Source organism: Arvicanthis niloticus, chromosome 16, assembly GCF_011762505.2.
Source record: "Arvicanthis niloticus isolate mArvNil1 chromosome 16, mArvNil1.pat.X, whole genome shotgun sequence".
Classification (NCBI taxonomy): Eukaryota; Metazoa; Chordata; class Mammalia; order Rodentia; family Muridae; genus Arvicanthis; species Arvicanthis niloticus.
Genome location: NC_047673.1, coordinates 10,835,292 through 10,862,471, shown reverse-complemented (window position 1 = coordinate 10,862,471; position 27,180 = coordinate 10,835,292). Strand labels below are relative to the sequence as shown.

General features: G+C 41.2%; 1 protein-coding gene across 2 annotated transcripts in view; it reads left to right on the top strand.

Annotated features, from left to right (window-relative positions):
- Csmd1 (CUB and Sushi multiple domains 1) overlaps window positions 1-27,180 on the top strand; it is a 1,522,453-nt gene that overhangs the window by 1,159,431 nt on the left and 335,842 nt on the right. For both annotated transcript variants that reach the window (XM_076913874.1, XM_034520246.2), the window contains exons 11-12: window positions 314-417; window positions 16,781-16,893. In XM_076913874.1, the coding sequence (XP_076769989.1) occupies window positions 314-417; window positions 16,781-16,893 (217 nt within the window). The remainder of the gene's footprint in view (window positions 1-313; window positions 418-16,780; window positions 16,894-27,180) is intronic.

Below are 27,180 nucleotides of genomic sequence, written 5' to 3'. Positions count from 1 at the left end.
TCTTGGTTACTCTAAGCATCTGGGGTGTCATGCTACATATTTGATAGACATCCGACTTGAAGTGAGCTAAGATGAATTTCATTTTAGAGATCACAGTAAGTTGAAGCAAAAAGAATGCTTTAATTACACAAAATTCTGAAATACAAGCCAACCAAACTTTGACTATTCATGTGGTGACTAGAAGCAGCTTGGGAGTTATTTGGTATCCAACAGCATTATGGAGCCAAAGTGAACCCTAAAAGTGTAAATAAATGTACGTTGCCACAGAAGGTCTGTATTTTACCTAGTAACTGTTTTTCTCCTTTGAATTTAGGTCATCAAGCTTGCTTTTGAAGAGTTTGAGTTGGAACGAGGATACGACACCCTCACAGTCGGGGATGCTGGGAAGGTGGGGGACACCAGATCCGTCTTGTATGTGTGAGTATGCCATTTCAGCATTCTTCTTGATGTGCAGTTATGTGGGTAGGTGTTGGTTGGCTTGCACTGACAAGTACCCTCCCTGAATACACTAGGGGCAATCACTCTGAGTTTGCATGTGGACTAACTGAAGATTTCTTTTTACCAGCATGAATTGTTTTCACTAAAATGTTTTAAGAGTGTGTTTATAGCAAAAATAAAGTTAAAGCAATAGAGCAAAGGACAGAAATCAGTCGGCATGCCATACTCAATGCAGGTCACCCTGTGGCCCCTTTCTTCCCTCCCCAGTGTCAACAGGTGTTTTCCAGGTAGAGTTATTTTCTGGGATAACCCCACTTGCTTGCTGGAAACTGACATGCTCTATAAAACTACTCAGTAAAAGAAGGAAAAACTGAGGAATAAGTGAGCCTATGTTCCAGTAGGCTCAGGGCAGGCCGCAGGAATTTTGCCATAGGCCCCGTCATGTACCTGCAGCTGGAAATCTTTCTAACCTGGAGCAATGGGCACTGAGCTGCACTTCAGGTGCTTCCAGCTCTGGGTTCTTGTCAGTTGTCATCAGATACATTTTTATTAAAATAAAATGGGAGATTTGGGGGTGTCTATATTTGTAGCTCATGAGCTGAGAGGAAAACAACTTCCATTGTCTTCTCAGATGGCTTCAGACAGGAGCTCTGGAAACCATAGTGGGGAAACACTCATGGCATGATGCTAAGGAACTTCCTTCCTTCTCAGTCTCTGTGCATGGTTCTGTGGGTTTCTTTTTATCCAGGGAAACTAGACCCATAGACTATATCATTTAATAAATGTCTATACAGTTAGAGCAGCCATTCAGAACAGAAGCGGTGGTACTACGTGTTGGTTTTATAGTTTCAATATCAAATATATTTTATACACTTATCTACCACCAAAAATGAAAAGTCCATGAGAGGTAGGACCAGAAAAACAATTAGCTCTATTGACAATAGCAGAGAATTGGAATTAATCTACTTATGCACAAAACATGGGTATGACAGCAAAGGAGTGCCATTGTCCTCACTCCATGGATCTCGTCCTTAGGAGGCAAAGCACATTTTGAAAAGCATCATGGCAGAAGACATTATGTACCCCTGAAACTGTTGTTGATCCAGCCTAGACTACATGGGAGTGTGAAACTTTCACTATTTCTATTGGCAACATTTCAACAGAAGAACACTGATTTTGGCTCATTTTGTCATTGGGCCATTCCCTCTATTACTGAATAATTAATGCCACGTGACTGGCTTATGCCTTTCACTGGTTACAGTGACAGCAAGAATAATAGCCAACTGTTTCCTAGCACGCACACACTGGAATGTCAAAATGTACACAGCATTCTCATACCACCCTGTGCATTGTGGGTACACAGTATCAACCTGCTATTTGTGATGGACCCTTCCTGGTTTCCAGCTGACTGAACACCGAAAAGGTAAATTCAGTGTACAAAAGGTCTGTACTCCAGGTCTCCATCTCTGTCATGTGGAGATACATTGTCCTTAAATGACCTATGTGTGGTCTCCTCTTTTCACCTCCAGCCTCTTCTTTAGTTTCTGTAGCAGTTTTACAGTATAAAACTCTTTGCACAGGGCATAGTTAACTCACTCAACTTCAAGAAAATTTTCTGGCAGAGAAATTTAAGAAGTAAAAAGTGTTGCCATTTAGATTGTTAGTTTTTGTCCAATTATTCTAGAAAACTTATGAAAATTTACATTTTCACCAAAGTTGAGTGTGAAAGTGTTTATTTGCCCAGTCCACCTACACACACACACACACACACACACACACTTTTATATAATTATATATTTATTATTTTAATTGTTATTATAAAAACCATTGCAAATAAAAAGACAATGAAATTAACCAGACTCATAGACTACACAATTTAATAAATGTCTATATAGTTAAAGTACCCATTCAGAACAGAAGCTGTGACACTCCACATTGGGTTTTATGCTTTCAATATAAAATAAACTTGATGCACTTGATGCCTCTAAAATGAAAAACCTATGACAGTTAGAACCAGAACAACAATTTATTGACAATAGCAGAGAATTGGAATCAACTTACTCATCCATTAGCAGATAAATGATAAATAAAATGTATGTTTATATACTGGAATATTACTCAGCTTTAAAGAAAACTGCAATGAAAAAATTTGCAGGAATACTAAAGATCTTAGAATGTACAAAATCAAGAAAGGTTATACACTTTCAGGTTAATAAAAACCTACATATTCCTCATAATATATTGGATGTAGCCAGTAATGTGTATATATGTAAACAAATGTACACATGAGAATAATAGAACATGTAGAAAAGAGAAAAAGAAAGGCTAAATGTTAGAGAGTGAGAAACAACTGAGGCTGAGTGCACATAATGAGCATGAGCTATAATTACGTATTCATTGAGTTATGATTACGTATTCATTATCTATGAATTATGATTATATATTGGTTACATATTTACAACAGTTGCCAAACTTCCAGGTGAAAATTTGCTTTTCTTTTTCTATTTCTTTTTTGTTTTTAAAATCACAGAGTTCCCTAGGGTAACACTAAGCACCTGTATTGTTGACATGCTTCCAACTGGCCTCAGGAACAATGGCAGTCCTATGGTGTGTGACATTATCTGCAAACAGTTCATATAGTGTATAGACATGGGCTCATAATCCAGAATGGAGCTTCTGAGTTGATGATACTTCCTGCCTCTGTGACCCTAAGGGAACTCATTTTACTTCTGTGTCTCCCTGTATGACTACTATATATATATATATATTGTATATATATATAGCTAAAAAATGTAACCTACACATGAAATGGCATTATTGTCACAATAACATCTGATTTTTAAAAAGGAAGTCACTAAAATACATGAGAATGATTTTTAAACAAATGGAAAAGTTAAAATATTTATGGGAATGCTGTAGAACATCCCATGGGTTGCTGTTATGGATCTAAGCACAGACTCTCATTTTTAAAGGCTTTTTGTTGGTAAGAGAGCAATGGCAAACTGTGTGTTACGATGACATAAGTGTTATTAGGACCTCTTCATAATGGCTCAGATCTATAAGTGAAAATCTAAATGGCCGACTGAATCAAACTGAGGTGCCCTCTGGGAAACATAATGTTACCAGGAGCAAAGCATATTTAATCAGCTGAAGCAGAGGAAGAAGAACCTTGTAGAAACGTCCTTAGTGTCTAGCCCCAAGTTACAGGGAAGGGAGATACTGGGGACTCTTCTGGGAAATCCAGATAACTTACCAACAATCCTATTTGAGTAGTATGTTTTATGCATTCTTCTTAGTATGGACTTTATAATCTATTTGGGCAAATCATGGGTACTCTGACATCCAGTAAATAATAGGCAGTCTATAGATTCATGCCACTTCCTGATGTGGATTCCTGACCACACAGGTCCCAGGTCCTCATAAATGGGCTGACACTGAGTGCGGGAGCCAGTATGTCACTGTTCCTTCTCTTGGGCGAGCTGTGGGTTCTACTTGGAAGATATTTAGGATATTTAGGAAAGGAAACAACGTAATAAGGAGACAGCACATCCAAATGTGTATCTTAGATTTCTGGTTTCTAATTTCTGTTCATGGATTTTATTTTCTCAAACTTTGTAACACAAAACAAAATCCTTAAGAGTTCAGGACTTTATCTGTCACTCCAGTCTTCCCCAAAGAAGGATGGATTTTCTCAGGGTATTTGTATAGCATGGCAAACTCAAAAGAAAATGAAATAACTAACTTAACAGATCTCTGCTGAGCTCTTTCTGAGAATATATATTGACAATTTCCTCAAAATTAAATTGCAAACTGGTGAGGGGAGATATTGCTTTACCTGGCCTTGCTCTAGCTGTCAGTAACAGGGGATTGTGTTACTTGGATGTCCTCGGGACTGCAAGACAGGATCTAGATTTTTAAACGGCCACCCGTCTATGGGGATGAAGGAAACTGTGTAAGTAGCAGCCTCTATCCAGCGAGACATATGGATTAGATAATAAGGAAATGAGATGATCCCCAGGGAAGCTTCACCCTGTTGTCAACCTACTTCCAGATGCAGCTCCTGCCTTGGTGTGCCTGTGATTGACATCTTTCTACTGGCCTGATTCAAAGAAAACCAGGGACCAGGGTTACTGCTCAAGACCAGGAGGCACAAGGCCGGGGTCAATGCCCAGCATCCCTAAAAGAAAGGAAGTAAGAAGGGGGGGGAGGGGAGAAAAAAATAGATGCACAAAATCCATCTCTGCCAATCAGGTATCATTGAGATGAACATGGCCAATCAGGTATCATTGAGATGAACATGAAGTGTCTCCCTTCATGATGGAGGTCATGGGCAAGTTCTGTTAGGAAAAAAGACAGGAAAATGTCAATTTAAATGTTGCCTAGAAAAAAATTCACTTTTCATAATTATATAAATTTTAATTAAAAAAGCCCAAGTCACTTAGCATGTAGGCAGTGTAGCATGTAGCCCATATGATTCAAACCTTAGAACATGATTTCCAAGGTAGTAGCTGTCAGAGACCTAGAGTTCTACCAGGCTACTCTGATGTGGTATAAGAGATCTGCCCTGGACTCTAGACTGGCCCATCATTAGCTTCCTCTTTTCTCTAAGGAAAAAAATAATAATTCTCATGTATAAAATGTTAAGATGTGACTTGGCAGTGATTTCCTTAGTGCAATAATTATAAGTGACTATCTCTATAAATACCAACCCTTAATAGCACCAAGACAGATTCCAATTGTGTCTTATCAGAAAGATTTTCTCATGGGTACATTTAGTAGTTGGTTTTAGCCTTAGATTCAGGCGATGTCAAGAAATCTTGTAAATACTTAAAACATTCACGTTGCTTGGTTTCAGATGTTACTCACATCTAAGTATCTATTGACTGCATTTGTCAAGAGTGTAAAGGATGTTGAGCAACCTCAGACCCCTAAGAACAATGCTATGCTTATGCATTATTGCCTGGTGTGTGTGTGTGTATGTGTGTGTGTGTGTGTACATGCACATAGACATGGAGGCCAGCTTAGTGTTACATATTTTCATCTATTGCTCTGGACTTTAGCTTTTGAGACAGGGTCCCTCACTAAGCTCAGAGCTTATCTGGCCAGTGAGCACCAGGGATTCACTTGTCTCTACCTCCAACTCCACTGTCTTACAGGTGTGCATTGCCAAGTCCTGACAGCTTTTATATGGATGGCATAAATCCAATCTCAGTTTCTCGTGCTCCTTCTGAAATCATAATTTCCTTTCTCATTCTCCACTCCTCCCTGACCATTGACCCCTGACAGCTACTATCTCTAAAATGCTGTCACTGAATGACTGTTCTAGGACCATACTGTGTGTGGTGGGTTATGCATCATTATCCCTGGTGCCACGTGCTTTTGATGCAGACATAACACAACTTCTTTAGTATGCACTCACTAGCAAATAGCTGTGGTGTTTCCTGTTTCAATGGATATATAGGATATGATGAATGTTTTTGTAAGGAGTGTTGAGTAAACAAAAACTTTTGTTTTTCCTCAAAAAAAGTATCTATGGACAAGATTTCTGGACTGTGTGTTACTTGCTAGCTCAGTGATCTAAGACACAGTAAGCTGTTTCCCAGAATGCCTCTGCCAGTCCTCATGGCATGTGTAACATCTCAGTTTCTACACTTCTGTCTGCTTTTGGAGCCCTCTCCTTTTGTTCTGCTTAGTGGGTATGTGGCAAAGTCTTTGTGGTTTTTAATTTTTATTGTTTTGTATCTATGCTGATCATTTTGTGCTTTTTCAACCTCTATTCTTCCTCTTTTGCAGAGCACCTACCATGCATTTTTCATACCTTTCTAATCGGATTTTATATTTTAATTGAGAGTTCTCTGTGTGTTCATGACATTTGTCCTTTGTAAAATAGAAGCTTTCAGCTTGCATGCCTCTCACCCATCCTTTCCTCTGTGTTGCTCATGAATTGTTGCAGAATAAAGGCTTGGTGTTGAGAAGTCCAACGAGTGGACATGAAGCCCTGCTGCTTTGGGGTAAAAATTTATGGACGTTTCCCCTAGCTCTGGCCTGGTAGTTCACCAAATGTGACTCTCTAAATGAAGATAGCTTTACATTATATCTTGAGGTCGATTTTCAAATCTAATCTCATTTTTTTTTGTAGGATGTATATGCAAGAGCTCAAGTATGTTTTGATTTCTCTATGTCTGACTTACTCTCTGTTTGAAAAGACTACTTTTCTTTCTGTTATTAATTCTGTCTGGTGCCTTTGCCAGAAACCTGATGGCTATGTTATTATGAGTTTGTTCCTGGGTTTTTCATTTTTTTTTTCCCATCCATCCATGTATCTAGTACTCCAGGAGAACCACAAAGGAGTAGTTACTTTTCTATTGCAGTGATAAAATAACCTGACCAATGTGACTTATGCAAGGAAGGAATTAATTTAGTTTAGGGTTAAATAGGTATATAATCCTCATGGTAGGGAGGACATGGCATGACGTCAGGCGAAGGAAGCTGGATGGTGACATTTCATCTGCACACAGTAAGCAAAATATGCAAACAGGAAATAGCATGAGATTATAAATCCCCGGAGCCTGCACCCCAGGGAAGTACTCCTTCCAATAAGCTTGAACCTCCTTAGGGTTTTATAACCTTCCAAAACAGTACCACCAACTGGGAAACAAGTGTTCACACACATGGACCTATTGGGAATATTTCTCATTTCAAACCACCATAAGGTATTTAGCAAGTGAAGGCATTAATTTCAATGCATTCAAATTCTCTTCTGCAAGAATGTTTTGCTATTTTGAGGCTGGACTCTTCCTTATGGGCTTGAGGGTGGCTAAGTACAATGTAGAAAATCTCTTCTAGGATTGAAGTAGACACTAATAATTTACAACTTGAAACCAACTAGTGTACTGCCTGTGTAGTCTCCCAGTCCCTGAGCATGGGGTTCCCTCATGTGTTTTGTTATTAGCTGATGACAGGGTATGTTCCCTTTCTTACATATTCACTTAGCAGATTACACATACTGTTCTGCTCATGTCCAGGCAGTAAGTTCTTGTCTATAGTCTAAGTCTACCCTTGAAATGCTGCTGCATTTATTTCCCCAGTATTTGGTTGAAGATGTCTAGACCTAGATTCGTGTGTGTTGGGTAGACTTTATCTTCCCTCCCTTCCTCTATCTTCACTGGGGCTTGTGTCTGATCCACCCTGGCTTTTTTTTACTAATGGACTGCTACACCTGCACTCATGCTGCTCCTTGCAAGAAGAGTTAACAAACCAATGTTAGGATTATAGCATAAAATGTGCAGTTGTCTAGTGAAGCCACCTTGGCTTGAGGGCTTTAGTGACAGAACATTCTAGCTCAGAAGCTGATTCTCTAATGGCTAGAAAGTTGATCAGACTGCCACTGCCTCCTAGCTGAGGTTCAGGAGATCCCATGGGACTTAGGATATTCATAAGTCTTTTGGGTTTTTGTACCCAAATCTCTCTGCATTAATTCCCATTGTTTTAACAATGGTGTTAGAATGTGTGGACATCTCCACCTCTTCATTCCTGATGCTGGTCACACTCTGTCCCACTTCTGTCAGTTGGGTCTTGCACTTAATCACTTCTATGGTGTTTGTTTGTTTGTTTGTTTGTTTGCATGCTTACTTGGTTTTTTTGTTGACTTGTGGATTCTACTTTAACTCATGGATAATCAACTTCTGTATGTTTGGAGATTTCTCCATCACATTGTGTTATTGACTTCCAGTTGGATTCCATCTTGGTCACAAAACACATTCTATAAGATTTCTGAGCTTGACCAGCCAAGTTCTTCTTAGTCATCCATGCATCCTCAAACCCACACCAATCTCCGGATTCAGAAAGCACCACCATGTTCATCTTCTTACCACTTGAAGTTGGGGTGATCATTAATATGGGGCTATGCCAAATTATAATTTATCTTCTACTCGTTTTTTCCCGATTCTTATCTCTTGATTTTGTCCTTGCTCCCTGCACAGGTTATTGGAGGGTTTGTTGTTGTTTTCAATTCTCCCTTCTTCTGTTGCTACTGGCATAAAGTTTGTTCTCTATACTACTGTGATGGTTGTTATGGGTATTACACACATGGTCTGTGATAGCATATATATACATATATACATAAACATATACATATTAAGATTTATTTGTTTATTTATATGAGTACACTGTAGCTATCTTCAGACACACCAAAATAGAACATTGAATCCAATCACAGATGGTTGCTAGGGATTAAACTCAGGACCTCTGAAGGAGCAAATAGTGTTCTTAACCACTGAGGCATCTCTCCAGCCATGATAGTCTATTTTTTTTTTTACTTCCTGCTTTTTGTAGCAAATTTCTAAAGCTTATTGGTATAAAAGAGCAGAAATCCATAGTCTCTTAGTTCTAGAAATCAAAACCTCACTAACATTCTAGCTCCTATGATCAGTTCACCAGATTGACAGGCCAGTATCATAGATACCAAGCTGATTTATCATGTTTGGTTTAATTATTAAATATGACTCATAAAACTCATAATGAGATGAGCCCATGTTATATATGACCATCTTTCTACTACACCCTCTGTTCTTTCTCAACCTGGAAGATCCTAGCCCTCTAGGGCTATGACTTCATTCTTTCTAAAGAATTTTTCTGAAATTTTTAAGGCAGGTATGGTAGGTAGGCTACCTACCTTTAATATTAGTGGCAAACCTTGGCCTGGGAATTTTCTTTTTTTCTTTTTTAAAATTTTATTTATTTATTTATTTATTTATTTATTTATTTATTTTGGATTCACTAAGTTATGAAGAATGTGCTGGAATATAGCACCTGTGGTTGGCAGTTTAGTAATGTTCTGTCCTACAAGGCCCCAGGTGGAAATTCTTCTCATTCACATCATGAGTCCTTTCTTGTCCTCAAAGTTTTCCCTTTCTTTTGTTTTCAAAAGTAAATTACATTCATCTTCTAGTGGATTTACCATTATTGAATTCATGTCAGTTCTGGGATTTATAGTTTATGTTCCTTACCAAATCTGATAAATTTCACATCAAAAGTTACTTGTTGTAATACTCTGTCAACTTCTTTTGATTTGCCCCAGACTGTACTTTGTCAGCTCCACTTCTGTGCGATGTGCTTTCGTCTCAAGCTCATTTAACTTTACTATTGACCTCTCCCTCTGAATTACACCCAGTGAACAACATTTACTTTAATTTGTTATGTATTTTCTGATCCAGTTTTCATCCAGATTCTATTGAAAACAGCTTATATTTTCTTGCTAAGATTCCTTCTTTTTCCATATTTGCAGAGAATTTATAAGCATCATATATAGTTTCATAAAAGTGTGTGCTTTGAAACTTTAGGGCCAAGCTCCCAATTCTGACTCATTTCAGCCATTGAAGGATCATGACAAGGATGGCTCTGGGGAACATCGGAACTCTAAAACACACACACACACACACACACACACACACACACACACACACAAGCACACATTCTTACATTATAGCGTTGCACATGACATATTCTCTTTAAACAACCCCCTTCTTTAGTTTCCAGAGTCAGCTTGATTTTCATATTAGAGTCTCATTCCTTCTCATGCATCCAGCCCATGTAGTGGTATATGTCACATGTAACAAATAATACCGAGTGGTAGGATCACATGTTCATATCTGGTAGACTGAGTTATAGCTTTCTTCCTTTCTCTTTAATGCTGAGAATCTAATATGCACCTATATATGTGAATTGGAATAGTGACTCCCCAGAATGTAGAGCTTAAAGTTCTCCTACTTCATTTGTTGAACAACTAAATAGTCTCCTGCCTCAGATGACTCTGTGCCTGTATGTGACACCAGGCCTTCATATCAGAATGTCCCTTAATGTATTGATATTTTATTTCATCTCTGTGTTAACCATTTTGCCCGTGGATAAAATAGAACATACCTTGTATTTGTTACTGGGAACCTGCACCGGATACTGAATAGACCCAGTGCACTCCAATGTCCCCACAAATCATAGGTGCATGCTAACTTCTCAAAGAGTTCATAATCCAGACGTGCATGAAGAACTTTGAGGACTGCTAAGTGGTTCAGATATGGGTCACTTTTTATCTTGTGTGTAGCACTTCCTTCTCCAAGGACCCAATTTTTAATTAAAGTCAACATATTAAAGGTTAGCGCCCCTTCTCCTCTAGGAGCGCGCTGGAGGAAAGTAGGTGTGATATAGAGCAGGTGCTACACGACACCAATTTCATGTCTTGACAGTTGTGTGGCATGATCAGATTTTTATTTTCTTTCTTTTATTTTAAGTTTGAGGAATTTAAAACTAGCATAGAGTAGAGCAGGAATGTTGTGTGCCTGAATCTGTAATATTAACACAGTTGCAGACCTATGTCACCCAGATCTGGGTCAAGGTTGGGAGAAGTTACTTTACTGTCCAGACACTACTGTATCTGTGCTTCTGTTTTTGTCCCACCACATGCCTGGATTGACCACGATCCTTTCTCTACTCATCATGATACTTGTGGTTTTTTTGTTTGTTTGTTTGTTTTGTTTTTGTTTTTGTTTTTGTTTTTTTTTTGAGGCTGTGACATAAATGGAAGTATGTTCTAGGTTGCTTTTGAGAGTTCAAATCAGTTAAAAACTGGTACAACCCTTCTCAAAAAGAAGCAAGTGAACAGGTTCCTGAAAAAGCAGAGAGGCTTGGACCCTGGCATCAGCTGTAGCAGCAATCTCATTTCTATCCAGAGATTAACCTTGGAAGAGTAAACTCCTGTGTGAACTTCTTGGCTATTCTCACTATGACTGTCAAAAATTAGGACAAACATAAACATTCTCCAGCAGAGAAGTGGGCCTGTATGTGGTATCCCAGTTGTGAGGGTTGCTGCTTAACACCGAAAAGAACAGCTCTTCAGTCCTGGGGAAGCACTGGGAGTCCTGCAGCTTCAGTGGTCAACCTCTAAGTTAGCTCGCATGTGATGTGTGATTAGAATGATTTTATTCTTAACTTTGATGAAGATACAGGAACAACTACCATTGGTTTAGTAAAAACTGTGACTTTTTTTTTTTTTAAATAGTTCCTAATTGTATCTTCTGGTTCATGTTCAGGTAAAGCTAACTCCTGGCTTATTTTCATTTTCAAGTTATTTTAAAAGTAAATGAATGAATGAATGAATGAATGACTCCTATCTTAAATTCCCAAGCAGCTGCACATGGTCAAGGAGGCTGGGTTTGTTTTATTTCAAATCTCTCTTTCTCTCTCTCTCTCTCTCTCTCTCTCTCTCTCTCTCTCTCTCTCTCTCTCTCTCTCTCTAACTCTCCCTCTCTCTCTCTAACTTTCTCTCCCACTCTGTGTGTTTTGTGTGTGTGTGTGTGTGTGTGTGTAAGTCCTATCAAATTAAATTAAATTTAGAAATCTCAGAGATACTCAAAGTCAAATTTTTCTTTTGTTATAAACTTTTAAATACTTTAAACTTGGAAACATTGACAACTTTACATTTTTGAAATTTTGAACAAGTTTAAAAAGTTAATTAACATTCAACTAATTAGTTTAAAAAGAATTAATTGTGACAAAGTATGATTACAACCCTTCTTGTATGCGTGCCAATCAAATAATTGGGAGACTTAAATTCTAAAATGGGACTGGCTGCAGGAACAGGATTTGACATTTGATTGAGTGAGCTGTGCAAGCGAGTACTGCCATCATGCTTGCCTAGTCAATTTTGAGTGAATTCACAGAGTAAGATTGGATTAAAATAAAGCACAGTGAGCAAACAAAAGAAGTTCAAACCTGCACCTCAGGGTGTGCCTGGAGTAGGTAGTTACCTTAGAAGTGTTCTTCTTTGCAATAGGTGAGGGTTTTCTACATGATAATTATGTTTTTAACAACTTTAATTCCTGGGAGGGAAATAGCTAGAAAATGGGCTAAGTCTAGAGAGACTCCAGTGGGCTGCTAAGAGATGGCCTATGTTCAAAGCAAGCCATAGCCTTGCAGGGAAGGTAGTGTCTCGGAGGAGGCAGAGGGTCAACACTGTCAGAAGTCCTCCATGTCCTTGCCCTCCTCAACTGGAAGCCTCCTGTTGGCAAGGGGAATTCAGGAAACTCAGAAGCTGAAACTTCTGGCTCTCCTCATAATCATCCATGTTTTTCCTTATTCACTTAAGGAAGGAAATTTTTATTCAGAGCAGGGAATGAGGAATAAGCAAGAACACTTGAAGAACGTGGATACTATAGGCAATGACTAGAGGAAACTGGAGGAAAATGACATAGACCTCAGTCCAGGAAAGAGCTATTGTTGGGTAGAGCTTCATCTGCTGTTAGAGGGGTTTTTTTTTTGTTTTGTTTTGTTTTGTTTTGTTTTGTTTTTTTGTACCAGTGAGAATACTGATGGTCAGATACTGAGAACCCACATAAATGCTGGGCTGCTTCATGGCCTGCCTGTAATTCTAGCCTTGGGCCTCCACATGGACCTGTACAGATTGGAATATGTACCTAAATACATGCAACTATGGATATACATATATGCACATACCATGCACATATATACATGGAAAGAAGAAAAAAACAAACAAAAAGGTTGTCGGAGTATACTCATTCTGATGTGTTGTCAAATGAGTGGAGAGCCTGAGGGTTTCCAGATACAGTACAGTGGACCAGTACCAGGTGTCTGGGCACCCAGCAGCAATTGTTTCTAGGAAGTTGGGGAGTCAATTCAAAGGGGAGTGAAGTGAACAGTTTTGTGTAGGCTGAGAGCTCAGGTGTTTCTTGTAAAATATAACAAGGTGGGCACAAGGTAGAAAAATTGCTTCACTGTCTCCAAAACATCACTGTTAACTCTCACTGAGAACATCAAGAAATCCTGGGCAGAAAGCAAAAAAGGCAAAGATCTCCTGAGGCATGGGAGGGAGCCACCGTTGTGTTTATAAAATCATCGGGCCATGAGACATCTTATATCATACAATACCCATATGGAAACTCAGACTTCCCACGGAAGAGGTATAGTAACTGAAGGCAGGTGAACATATAGTGATCTCAAAGGTAAAGAGTTTGATGCCGACAAAGAATTGCTATGCACACAGACCAGAAAAGCAGACTCTCCATGCGCTGAAGAGTGATTTGAGTACCAGCTCTGATCAATCATGTGTGGTCACCGTGTGAACTCTGGCTGTTCATGCAAGCTTCAGGATACAACAGCAATGCGCTTTCTTTCTTCTTTCTGCTCGTACACAAAGCAATGCCTCTAAAATTAGATATGATCTTCCTGCCACAGAATCATAGTCTTGGGAACGACCACACACAAGGAATGAAAGCAAGAAGAAAATGAAAATAAACTAAGCAAGTGGAAGATGAGTATCTTAATCCTACCAGTTCCCCAAACACAGCAGCCTTGACTCTGGTTGAGAATAGCTACAGATAAACAATGATTTGTATAAGGACCCCATGAAGCAAAACAGGAAACTTGAGGCAGGTGTGAGTTTTCAAGGACCAACAGGACAGGAAAGTGTATGAGAAGTTTCCTCTCATTCTGCAAACTCCTTCCCTAGGGGCATTTTCTAACTTGGTCAAATAGAAATCTTTTGCTCAGTAAAAATCTTTAGGGAGACAAAGAATGTTCCTAAATTTGTGGGTGAGTGTGTGTGTGTGTGTGTGTGTGTGTGTGTGTGTGTGTGAGAGAGAGAGAGAAAGAGAGAGAGAGAGAGAGAGAGAGAGAGAGAGAGAGAATCAACAAGTGCATTAAAGGGGACACAGGACTTGAAGAACTTTCCTGAAACAGGTGTATAGAAAGCAGACAAAGCCTTGTGCACTATTAGGGATGAGCCATAGGTAAATGCAAAGCCCTTGAGAGATCACTGTATAAATTGCAGAGGAACAAAAATATGCACTGGCCACACGAAATCCCCATTGGTGACATTAAGAACCTGAGTGCTCAGGTGCTCCTGGTGAGAAGAAAGAGAGGATGCTCACTTTGTAATCTTGAAGACAGAAATTGCAATTATAGACACAGAAATGAGAACATACAAATGGCATCCTTGGGGAGTCACATGAAGATCACATGTGGGAAAACCTGCACATCGGAGTTACATGAGCTTTATGGGTCAGCTTCCAAGCAGCTGAGCATGTTAGCAGGACACGATGTAGCCACACCATGGAGTCTCCCTCAGCAATAGAAAGGGAGAGACTGTTGGTATATAAATCATGTGATTAATCTCTGGGGAACTGAGCCAAGTGCAGAAAGCCAACTCAAAAACAGACAAACTATGGTCTCTCCTTTATGTAATAGCATAAAGAATGACTTTAGAGCTAGAGACAGACTTGTGCTTTCCAGTGAGGGGCAGCAGTACAGTGTGATGAGGCTTTGTGAGGCTCTGAAGACGAACTGTGGGGAATCTCACTGTGTTTACTACAGCCTGGGTTCCCAAGGTTACATGTGTGTAGTAGACAGCTAAACACATAGAGTGAGGGGAGGAGGGGAGGAGAAAGAAGAAGAGAGGGAGAGAAGGAGGGAGGAAGGGAGGGAGGGAGGGAAGGAGGGAGGGAGGGAGGGAGGGAGAGATACAACACTTTCATAAGAGGTAGGTCATCCATCCAGGCTGAGACGGTATGTTATAGATCTGTAAAATATGAACACTGGAAGAGATGGGGAAAAATGCATGTGGGTTCTTTGTTATTTCTGACACCTTTATTATATATTACTTAGGAAAAAATTAAAAACACTCGCATTAATCACCTCCTTGTATATACACACAAATGAATTCTAAGTAGAAATTACAAGGATGCTCATGAGTACCTTTCCCTCAGGTCTGTTAAGCAAAGTAGTTTACAAAGTCTTATTTCACTTACAGGAGGCTTAGAAAAGCAGATGCAGCTGTAGATGTTTTGGCAAAGCAAGAGGGAGAGCCAGGAGCAGAGAGGGAACCAGGAGGCAGACTCCCTTGGGGAACTTGTAGGCTGGCTCTCTTTCTAAGGAGTCTTAGAGCTAGGATCTGTAATCCATGCACTGTCTGGCTGATTACAGTTCAACAAAATGCATGCACAGAAAAGCAAACAAATCTCTCTTGCAATCAAACAAGCAAACACAAAAGAACAATCTTCCAACAAAGACAAATCTTCAGACAGACGTGTGCAGCAAGCATACATCGCTCACCAGAACACGCTCTTTTTTTCCAACCTGAGTGTAACGCAGCCAGAGCTACTCGGCATGTAATGACCGCCGTTCATCTTCCTTTGAAGACGCAGGTTTTCGAGGCCGTCTGCCGTGAGAATGTTGAGTTGATAGACGGATGCTGTGATTGATGGCGTAAATCATGTGTTCACATTCCTGAAACCACTTTGCTGAAAGCAAAGCTTCCCATTTGATTAGGGACATTTGTTTTGGTTGAATTGATTTTCTTCCAGCACTTTTCCTGTGTCTACATGCTATTCTGTCGGCACGTTGAGTTCAGTCAATGGATTTGGTGTTTCTTTTCACCGGCTGACGGCGCAGGGGATGTGACCAGTTTGTCAATGCATCCTGAATGCTTAGAGGAAACTGCTTTGAAGTTTGACCTGGATGTTCAGTAAACTTCGCCGTGACTATTTCAACCACACACACTGTTCTTTTCAATATCATTATAATGCGTGATTACCCTTTAATACATCTTTAAAGAGAGTTTGTATGGAAGGTACGTAATTCTAGACTAGATGACTAAATGGAATAATGAATGTGTAGGGTTTTCTCACCTTGGAGATGTTTGCCTTTGATGGTATCACACAATAAACTAGTGAGCCGCAGGGTTCATCTCCTGATACATAGCACAGCTGCCTCTCTTTGTTTCTTCAAGTTTGGATGGATTAATACCTATGCATCTTGTACTTAGGGAGCCTCTCATTTCTGGCAAATGGGATGAATATTTTTTAAAAGAACTTTTTTGTATTTTATGTGTATCATATATATATATATATATATATATATATATATATATATGATGTATATGATATATTACATGTACCATCCCACTGGAGGCCAGAAAAAGCCATCAGGTCCTGTGGAATTGGAGTTATAGATGGTTGTGAAATACCATGTGGGTACTGTAAACTGAACATAGGTCTTATGAAAGAATAATAACTGCTCTTACTCACCAAGCAATAGCTCCAGTCCCTTCAGGCTATTTTTTTTAATGAAGAAAACATATTTTACAGTAATTTAATAGCTACTAAAAATGCCAATGATGATAATATTTAAATACTTTTATAAATGACAAACTGTTCAAGTGTCTGGTGTGTGTGTGTGCGTGGTTTGATTGTTCAAGCAGTAAGACTCTCCTCTAAGAAAAAGTTGATGTATTTGTACCCCCTTGTAAAAGTCTGACCCTTTCCCTTCTGCGCAGGCTCACAGGCTCCAGTGTTCCTGACCTCATTGTGAGCATGAGCAATCAGATGTGGCTCCACCTGCAGTCGGATGACAGCATTGGCTCGCCAGGGTTTAAAGCTGTGTACCAAGGTAGGCCTGAATCACCTCAGTAATGGGCCAATGGAAGAGTTTAAAGTAGACAGAGTCCATTCTATACATGATAGAGATGAATGAAACAATAGGTTGGAACACGATTCGTACTGAGGTTAGTGCTCTGTAACTGGTTCAGAGTTCTACCTAAGTGGCCTGTCTCTGGGACAGGGCATGCCATTATGTCAAAACAGCAGGAAGTACAAACCTCAGCTAAGGAATCTGGGAGGCCTGGGGATCTCTTGGCAACAGCATAGTAATCATTATTTCTGAAAGCTTTCCTTATACTCGTTCTGGTATTTCAAAGTTGAAAGTAAAATGACCAGTGTATTTGTTTTGCCATTATTTACTTCTTTGAGGACACTTGTGAGCCAGCACATGTGTTTAAGATGAAATGTCTGTGATTTTCATTGATAATGAGAGGTGATAAAGCTCTGGTGTACTAGACAACTCGCAGTGTTGCTGATGGCTCCTCAACCCTAACCGCATGCACCTTTCTCCTGGCAGAGGGGTGTCTGGCTTCTGACCATTTGACTCTTAACCTGTTAGCACTCATCGACCTGCTCCTGTTGCGGATTCTCCCCTTGCCTGTTTCAGATATCTGGCACCATAGAAGTGTGGATGCTTGCAGCAGGCTCTTATTTTCAGACACATGCTTTAAGATTAGTTCCCAGTTTAAAAAAGGTATGGAGAAGTTGAATAGATGAAGACACAGAAGCAGATAACACAGAAGGACCCCTAAATCCCAGGCAGGAAGCACAACCCCAAGATATATATTGCAAGTTCACATTAGTAAGCATGTATTGAAAAGTCTCCATTCTTTCCAAGTGCGTGGAGGTAGTCAGAAGGTAAACATGTCCTGTGGGAGGAGTGCCCTGATGTGGCATCCTTAGATATAAAGTATGAAATATAGTTTCCTGGCAGGAATCATGGGACAAGCTGAGGGTATAATGACTCTGTTTCATTAAAACAAAACAAAACAAAACAAAACAAAAACAAAACAAAACCCCTACAATTCCCACCCCATTCATAGGGTAGCCATTAGTTTCAGAGAAAACTGCAGACTACTTCCCTTTCGATTTCTAGATATGACCTTTAAAGATCACCTACACCAGTGTATACTTACTCAAGAATGCACAGGGGAGGTATAATATGCAGCCTTGGGTGGAGTCTACAGATCAGGAAGATATCAGATTTTTCTCACCAGGAATGGCTGCAGAAGACTTGCCCCTTCAGTTTGAAGACAGTTTCACGAGGTTGAACTCAAAGGCAAAGGGGAACCTAGAGAGTACACATCTGACTGTTAGAGTCCCAGTATTCTCAAATTAGATTTGAATATCCTTATGTTCAGCACATTACTCATAATTACCTTTAGCTCTCGATGCTCCCCCACCCCCACCTATTAACAATATCAAGAGTCTGTTGATACCTACCACTTGAGGTGTCATAGAAACAAGAATGACAGTCTTCAAGAACTCAACTCTTCATTATAATGTGTTATCCCTTGATAAACAAAGACTCCAAAGGTTTAAAAAAACTGTATGGTTTTGATAATATAGAACCATGAGATAAATACAACGAAGGGTTTTTAGAGAAACAAACATTTCTCTTTTATAGTACATTTATTTATTTAGTCTCTCTCTATGGTGTGTGTGTGTGTGTGTGTGTGTGTGTGTGTGTGTGTGTGTATGCACTTGAGTATACGCACATGCCACAGGACATGTGTGGAGGACAGAGGATATCTTGAACATGTTGCCTTCATCCTGCCATGTAGGTTCTAGAGATGGGGCTAAGGTCATTAGTCTTGGTTACACTCACCTCTACCCACTGAGCTATCTCACAGGCCCACGAAACTAGTATTCTAGGATGTTATGCTAAGCTGACAACTGAAAATACTATACAAGGCACTCACTTTGTCGCTCAGCTGCTCATGAGTTATCAGAAATCACACATCACTGATATTCAGGTAGGAGTCAATTTTCCAGGTACTGATTCTGTGTGGCTTTAGCTGACTCAGAGCGAGGGGTACAGACTCTAAGCTATGTCCTGCTGAGCACTAGTTCTGTCCCTTTACAGTGTGACTTAGAGGAAATTATTTCAGCTCCCATACAGCCCTTTCAATAACAAGGTAGAGAGATTCTAGCAAAAACATCTGCTTGACAGGTTTGCTGTAAAAACTCAAGTGACTTTAAGAACTCAAAATAAACACTGGCTGCAGCTTGTGTTATTTACATTCCTATTTCTAGTTTGGAGCACATTTCTTGCACCTTCTTCTTTTTATCTTATTATAAAACCTATAATCCCATCAGATGGAGTTGAGAAAGTCTCCCCTCCCACATCCTCACCTTCCTGATTGACCAGAGAATGCCATCAGAGGCACAAACTATTTAGATTTCTTTGTGGGTCTTTCCATAATCTTCATTAAGCTTCATACATGACAGAGTATACACCGGACACTACTCCCATCATCCACCTTAAAAATTGCCTTGAACAAGCCATAGAGATACCCTAAGACAGTTGCAGTAACTTCAGACAGAACCATCATAGAGGATTCCCCACAGTTTCTGTGCTGACCCTTCCACTGTCTGTCACTCATTCACTGAGAATATCCTAAGATTTTTGAGGGACTTGTGTGAATTTTTCCGAGACAACACTAACAAATATCTGTGCACCCCAAATAGGACATTTATGCCAAAATTTCCACCAAGGGCTAGCCTAATGAACCAGCAAGTTTATTAGGGTTACTTGTGAAAATACAATTGAGCGGTTTCTTACAGAAGCAGAAGTGACTTAAAGGAGATTGCATGTTTGAAATCTCACAGCAGCATGAGCAATAACTCATGATAACCATATCTCTGGAGCTTCCTGAGTAATTTGCAGGCAGTGCTACTGAAAGGTCTCCTCTCTGTGTAACTATTACTCTTTATGCAACCTTGGGTAGGGGGGGCTTGTGAATATTCTAAATTTCTGAAGCTTCTCCAGAGGAGGACATGGACTCTAGCCCTTCTCTTGTGGTCCTCTGGTAATCCAGGATAACAGGCTGAGGGTGTACAAGTTTCCTCTATGTGCTCCCTTTCTGCTCCTACAAAGACCTGTCTTTGCTGTCTCATGTTCCCCAAACTGTCTTAAGTAACTAAGCATCAGAGAAAGATTGTCTTTAAGAAAGACTGAGAAGCTGTGGCGAGCCCAGCATCATCCTGGAACACCAGTGCTTCAGAGGAGAACAGACAAGGACTAAGAGCAAGGGCATGCAGTAGTCTACTTCTGAAGGCACTTTGTGGTAAGACACACAGAGAAATTATAAATAAGTTGTCTACCTAGACTCCTGTCAAACACGCATGTGTCCAGGATATGCGTGGATGGGTACCAACTTCCACATTTTCACCTATCCATCTATATGACTATCTTTCTACTTGCTTTCATCTGTCTGTCTGCTGAGGTACAGCTCAGCATTCAGGTACTGGGGAAGGCAGTGAGGGTTTCCTGAGCAGAAGGGTGTGCAAAACCTGATGGCTTCTGGCAATTAACTCCTGCTGATAGCAGCAAGGGAATCAAGAAAACTTAAGTTACTTGGTCTCTTTTCTCTTTGACTCAGGGCTAGGTGAGAGGCTCATTAACAAATCATGAGCCAGAGAGAAAAGAAGATAAAAGAAAGAAAATCAGGCGCACACACACACACACACACACACACACACACACACACACATGCACGCACAGAGAGAGAGAGAGAGAGAGAGAGAGAGAGAGAGAGAGAGAGACTAGATGAAGTAGAAAAGGTTTAGTATTAATAATAGTATCTATCTATCTATCTATCTATCTATCATCTTTCTATCCTTTTGTCTATCTACTATCATATCTATCTATCATCAATTATCTTGTATCTACCAGCATCTATCTAAACTATTAGTCAGCTTTCTACCATCTATCATCTGTTTATCTATCTATCTATCATCAGCTACCTATGCAAGTAAATGCTGATACTTCACCATTAAAAAGTAGCAATTATATAAAACTTTTAAAAGTAAGATGCAATCCTTAAGATACCTTGGTTATATATAAAATCATTTAAAAGATTAATAATATCAGGATTCTTGTTAAATTATTACAGGGATATAACGGATTGTGCATTGTACACATTTAAAATAAAATAAGCATTGTATTACAGCAGATACTGCTGACCAGCAGAACAGAAGAAAGACAAGGACCTACCTTATACCCAAATTCCATTGGGACCACTGTGGTGGCAGCCTCTGTGGCTGTATGTCACACACAGTCTTGAGTTTGTGGGTTGAGTTCCTTCCCTTTGCTGCTTTGAGTATAATACTGTGAGTCACCTCTAAGCCTCCTTTTTGTCACCAAAGAAACATCCAGTTACAGTTTATCACACGGGAGAAAGGCTAGCTGCATTTTCACAAATCATCTTGCCTGTCATTCTCCATGGCTATTTGTATTTTGGTAGTGGGTAAGTTAGAGGAAAATTTCCTCAGGCAGGGCTGCTGTGAGATCAAAAGCAAGACCTCTTTCTAACTCCACTGAGGAGCATCCCAGGAAAGTCCCCAGTTCAGTGGCTCCATTTCAATCAACAGCAGACTGCCATTGCTGAGGTCCTGGAGCCATGAGATTCTGCCTAGGAAGTGGGTGGAAATCAGGCCCAATATGACATGGAGACAAGTGACAAGGGAGTCACCCCTCAGTGAGAACATCTTCACTGGCTTGACAAAGGAGATTCCCATTGGAGACAAGGTGTGTGTGACCTCAGATCCTCTGTCTGAGCGGATGGTTTTACCTTACTTGGTTGACATAGGTGCCTCATCTTCTGTGAGAGCAGGTGGAATTAGAGGGAGGGAGTGGCTACTGAATAGAAAGGACCACTTAGAAAATGGTCCTACTCTGGACTGTTGTCATGAAACTCACCTGCTTCCTAAAGCATGTGTCCTGCCAGAGTGACAGGCTGATTCCTGAGATTAGGAAGAAGCCTGGGGAGCGATGGCATGTCTCCTCTTGTTTCTGTTGGGATGACTCACAGCGCAACATTGCAAAGCTGCAGGATACAAGGGAGACTTTTGAAAACATACAGAAGTTTAATTAGAGCTATCGCAGGATTGCTCACAGCTCCTTTTGTAGACTCAGAAGCTTCACTGGAGACTGAACAGAAAAATGTATCGGGGAGTTTAGAACATGGGGATATTCTTAAGCATGTGCTGGGGCTGGAAAGATGGTCCATTGAGTAGATCACCAAGACTAATGACCCATAGAGTGGAAAAAGAGAACCAACTCCTGAAAGTCACCTTCAGACCTCTGAACCTACACAGTGCCAGGTGCATGCCCGCATACATACACAGACTCATGAAGAGAGAGGGGCGGCGAGGAGGGAGAAAGAGAAAGGGAGGGAGGGAAGGAAAAAGGCAGGGAAGGAGAGATGGGGGACGGGAGAAGGAGGGAGGAAGAGAGGGAGGGAGGGAGGAAGGGAAGGAGGAAAGGATTTGCTAAGAGTGCTAAATGGTAGCCTGAATCCTAGATGCTCAAAGATTGAACAAGTCCCAGGCTGTTCATATCTTCCCTTACCATTAATGTCATATTGGTGCAAGGACCTCAGCAGGAATGAGGCCGAGTCACACATGATGAACTAGGCTGAAGAGAACCTCAGCAGCAGCTAAAGACTGGAGATGACTGTGACTCTTGCACTGACTACCCTGCTCACTTAACCGTGTAGGCAGTGAGCTTTCATTAGCATGAGGATCAGGCTATTGCTGGGTTATTGTCTATCCTGTGCACAAACATGCCAGCCTTGTACTCAGAGGAACAGTTTTTCTTAAAAGATCTTTCACTTCATCATCCTTTATTTATTTATTTATTTATTTATTTATTTATTTATTCGAGACAGGGTTTCTCTGTGTAGCCCATCCTTTATTTATTACATGAACATGTATTCATTTTATTTCAGACTCCTGTTTTCTTTTTCTTTCTTTAGGTTTTTGTTTGTTTGTATTAATCTTTTATTTATTTATTTATTTATTTATTTTTACACTCTAGATTTTATTCCCCTCCTGGTCCACCCTCTGACTCTTCCACATCCCATAATCCCATACATCCTCCCTGAAACACCCCCCCCCCCATCTATATAAGGATTTCTCTAGCACCGACCCTGCACCCCACCAGACCTCTAAACTCCCTCGGGACTCCAGTCTCTTGAGAGTTAGGTGCATCTTCTCTGACCGAACCCATACCCAGCAGTCCTCTGCTTTATATGTGTTGGGGGCCTCATATCAGCTGGTGTTTCCTTTAGGATGGGACTTTCATTTGTTATATTAAAAGGAGAGCTCGTTAGGATGTTATTTGTGTTGTTACTCTCATAGATCACATTGTAGTGACAGTATAGGCACATAGGTTCTGGTCACAGAAGCTCTTCCCTGCGACTGTATTTGAAGCTGCTCTGCTCCCCACCTAAAGTGGTGAGCTTAGTCACACAGGTTCTGTGGTCACTGTTTGTGTTTAGGGCAACACAACTGTTAGCCAGTTGGGATCCATCTTGCAGATTACTGCTCAGGGAAATAGAATCAAGTGGAAAGTACACTGGTGTGAAGTGATACTGCCAAGAAGAAAAAGCATGGTAGAAAGGGGCTGCCTCAGTCTCCTCAATGTGGGCAGAAGCCATCAGGGGGAGGAAGAGGAAGAGGAAGGGGGAAGGGGAAGGGGAGGGGGAGGGGGAGGGGGAGGAAGAGGGAGAGGGAGGAGAGAGGGAGGAGAGAGGGAGGAGAGAGGGAGGAGAGAGGGAGGAGAGAGGGAGGAGAGAGGGAGGAGAGAGAGGGAGGAGAGAGAGGGAGGAGAGAGGGAGGAGAGAGAGGGAGGAGAGAGGGAGGAGAGAGAGGGGAGAAGAGGCCTTACTCGGAAAGGGGCATTTCACTAGCAAAGCCTTTATGGCTGTTGTCCGACTCTCTGTGGTGAAGGGTGGGAGGGAAACCTGACTATGCTTTTCACTGCCCAACAGCCTTTACCCACCAGTTCTAGAAAGGATAGAACTCAACACTTGCCGCTTTCCTGCAAAGCTGATGGGAGGAGAGATGAGCATGCATAAGGAGGTGTGACAGCATCCTCTGTAGAAATAGAAACTCTGGATTGGGCATGCCTCAATGCAAGATAAGGAGAGAACAAAATGGTTTCTTCAATAAAGCGGAGAGTACTGCAAAGGCACAAAGTGTGAACCTTGTCTAGGAGACAGCACCAGGAAGTCTTAGTCTTACAGGGATCCTTAAACGCTAAGTATTCCCTAAACTGCATCAGCCAGTGGGTACCTTGTTTGTGACCAGGACTTGGGCACTTAGAGCTTTATCTGAGCTACATTAAGCCATGATTGATGTGGGCAGTGATGGGGCTGGAAGAGGCTGGGGTGAGGATGTAGGGAAATATTTTGTCTTGGGAGCAAATATGGAGATGATTCAGAGCATGTGCATAGGAGGGGCAGGCAGGCAGCCAGAATCACTTCCAACTTCCATGTACTTCAAAGCTCAAAAGGTCACACCTGAGGAAGGCACAGATGACAAAGGGCTGGTGTTTCCTTGCTAAGTGCCATCCCCATTCCTGTTAGAAAGCTTGCCTCCAAGTTGTATCAGTCCCAGAACAGCAACTATTATCCTAAAATAGCCAAATATTTAAAATAGGTTTTGTTTCCCATTTCAGGCTAAGCTCATTGTTTTTGTCAGCTGGGCAGAGGGAAGCTCAATTGAGGAGCTGCCTGCATCAACTGACCTGTGAGCTTGTCAGTGGGGCATTTTCTTGATTGCTTGTTGAAGGATCCAGCTCACTGTAGGTGATGCCATGTCCTTGGAGATGGTCCTGGGCTGAATAAAAGAGTAGCTGAGAAAACCAAGGGAAGCAACCAGTGAGTAGCACTCTTCTATGGTTTCCGCTTTAGGTCCTGCACTGACTCCCCTCAATGATGGAGTCTGACCTGGGTGGCTATGTAAACTGGAATAAACCCTTTCCTCCTCATGATCTTCTCACAGCAACAGAAAGGCAAAGTAGAGGAGGCTCAAATGGCTATTGAGAAGCCATGATCATAAAGAAGAACTAGAACCAGATAAGATTCACTTCCTAGCTTATAGATTCTTGGGCATCTAGGAAGCTAGGGCTGTATATGACTTGGTCAAGCCAACCAAGGGCTTGTTAGACTAATATAGGCATGGAGACCCCGCAGAGACACACAGATCTTCTGGGTTTTGTTCAAGTGTTTTAAAAGCAAGGGTACTACAACTCATGTTTTCCTCAGGCTCAGCACATTTCATTTTAACTTCTGAAAATTTTCTGATTTTACCATTTGAATGCCCCTGGTTTGAATATCAGTAACCCTCTGCCCTTACTTGGAGAAGCACCCTTGAGTTAGTGCATTACTAACTCAATGTATTTAAATACTCATGTATTTAAATACTCATGTAAGTATTTAAATGCTTCCTTCTGCTGGGTAGAGCTTGGTGCTGGGAGGGAGGGAGGAGGGAACAGAGAATCTGCCATGCCCTTCTGTACTATGTAGGCAGTGAGCACTATGCCCTCTGTTCATCTGGATTTTGACTTCTATTCATATGCATCCCTCTCACACGCTGTATGTGGCCCTCACCTTGTCTCTTGCTCTGTCATGGGGAAGGTAACTTCTCAGTTTGAACTTGCTCTTCTTTTGATAGAGAAGTCTGTTTGGAGCTTTCAAAATTAGTGAAGATTTGAGAGATGGATCCAAGCAATCCATTTTGAAACTATATGAAGTACTGCCAAGTATCTGGAGACAGTCCCTAGGCTGAGTACTCCTTACTAGAGTAGGCACCTGACTAGCATTTGGCCTGGGCAAATTTTCAACTTTTGCTGAGGACTGTGAAGGTTGTGGGTGGCACCTGCCACCCACCTGAAGATTGGGGATACACTGCCATGCCCACCCAACCTCCTTTGTGATTTCACTGTAGTCAAAATTTAGAACTATAAACATTTAGCAGCCCCTGACAGCAATTGGGTTCTGCCAATGCCTTCATTAACAAATCCCACCATGACAGCTCTGCTCACCATGCAGGAAGCAACTGTTGTTTACACGGTAACACTGTCTTCTCAGTTCCCTGACAAGCATCTTTAAATGCACATGTTAATCACCCTTCTTCTCTATTTGGCTCCCCTATCTTTCTGTTTCTTCCACCTGCCCAGAAAAAGTTGCAGAAACCCCATTTATCCAAGGATAGCCTTGAATTCCATCCTCTTAGCCTTTTGAGTGTCAGCCCATGCACAGACACTCCAATCTCCTACTTTCTCTTTATTCTCTCTCTCTCTGGATTAGCAGCAGCAGTCTAAGTAGTCTAAGCAGTTACTCTTGAATCCTTGTGTGTGTGTGTGTGTGTGTGTGTGTGTTGTACATGTGTGCATGTGCATGTGGTTTGGGTTCATATACACATGTGCTTGTGGAGGCCTAAGGTTGATTCAACCTCTGTCATCCTTCCAGCTTACTGACTGAGGCAGGATCAAGCCATCAAAACCAAGGCTCACTGATATAGCTTGTCTCACTTCACCAGCATGTTTGGAGGTCACCTATTACTGATGCCTGAAACTGGAATTACATATGCGCCATGATGCCTAAGCATTAACGTGGGTTCTTGGGATCCAAACTCCAGTCCTGACATTTGCATAGCAAGTACTTGCTTACTGAGACATCTACCCAGCCTTTGAATCCTACTTTCAAATTCTTCCTGAGTTATTGAGCTCTGTTACAAATAACACCCCTCTCCCCAGCTGTACAACTCCACTGGGACTCTTGGGATTCTTTCTTCTCTCAGCTCTTCCTCCTCTCTTTCTGGCTTCATCCTCTGGTGTGAGGTCCACATATGGAACATTATAAAAGCTTCCAGCTGCTCTGGCTTCAGCATATTCTTCATTCAGAGTCAGCAGGAGAGGAACCACATCTCTGGAAACATCCATGTCAAGGATGGATGGAAAAAGCTGAGGCGCTCTTCCTGAGTTCTGCTTTCCTCACCATTAGGCAGGAGGAATCTGGTTGAGCATGCTGAATGCCCATCCATTCCTGAGGCAGCCAGAGCGGATGGGAATGTACCAGAAACACAGGGTGTTCAAGCAGAGCACAGTGATAGGGTGTGAACCATTCTCTAAAGCAGTGGGTGGAGACCAGAGCCCACTGTACCCCCTGAGCTCCTGTCTTCTCTGAACCTTGACCTGTGGTTTCCATGGAAACCAGGCTGCAAAGGAGCCACCACCCTACTTCACAGCTTTTTGTAGCATGATTACCACTCAGCAGCTTGGGTC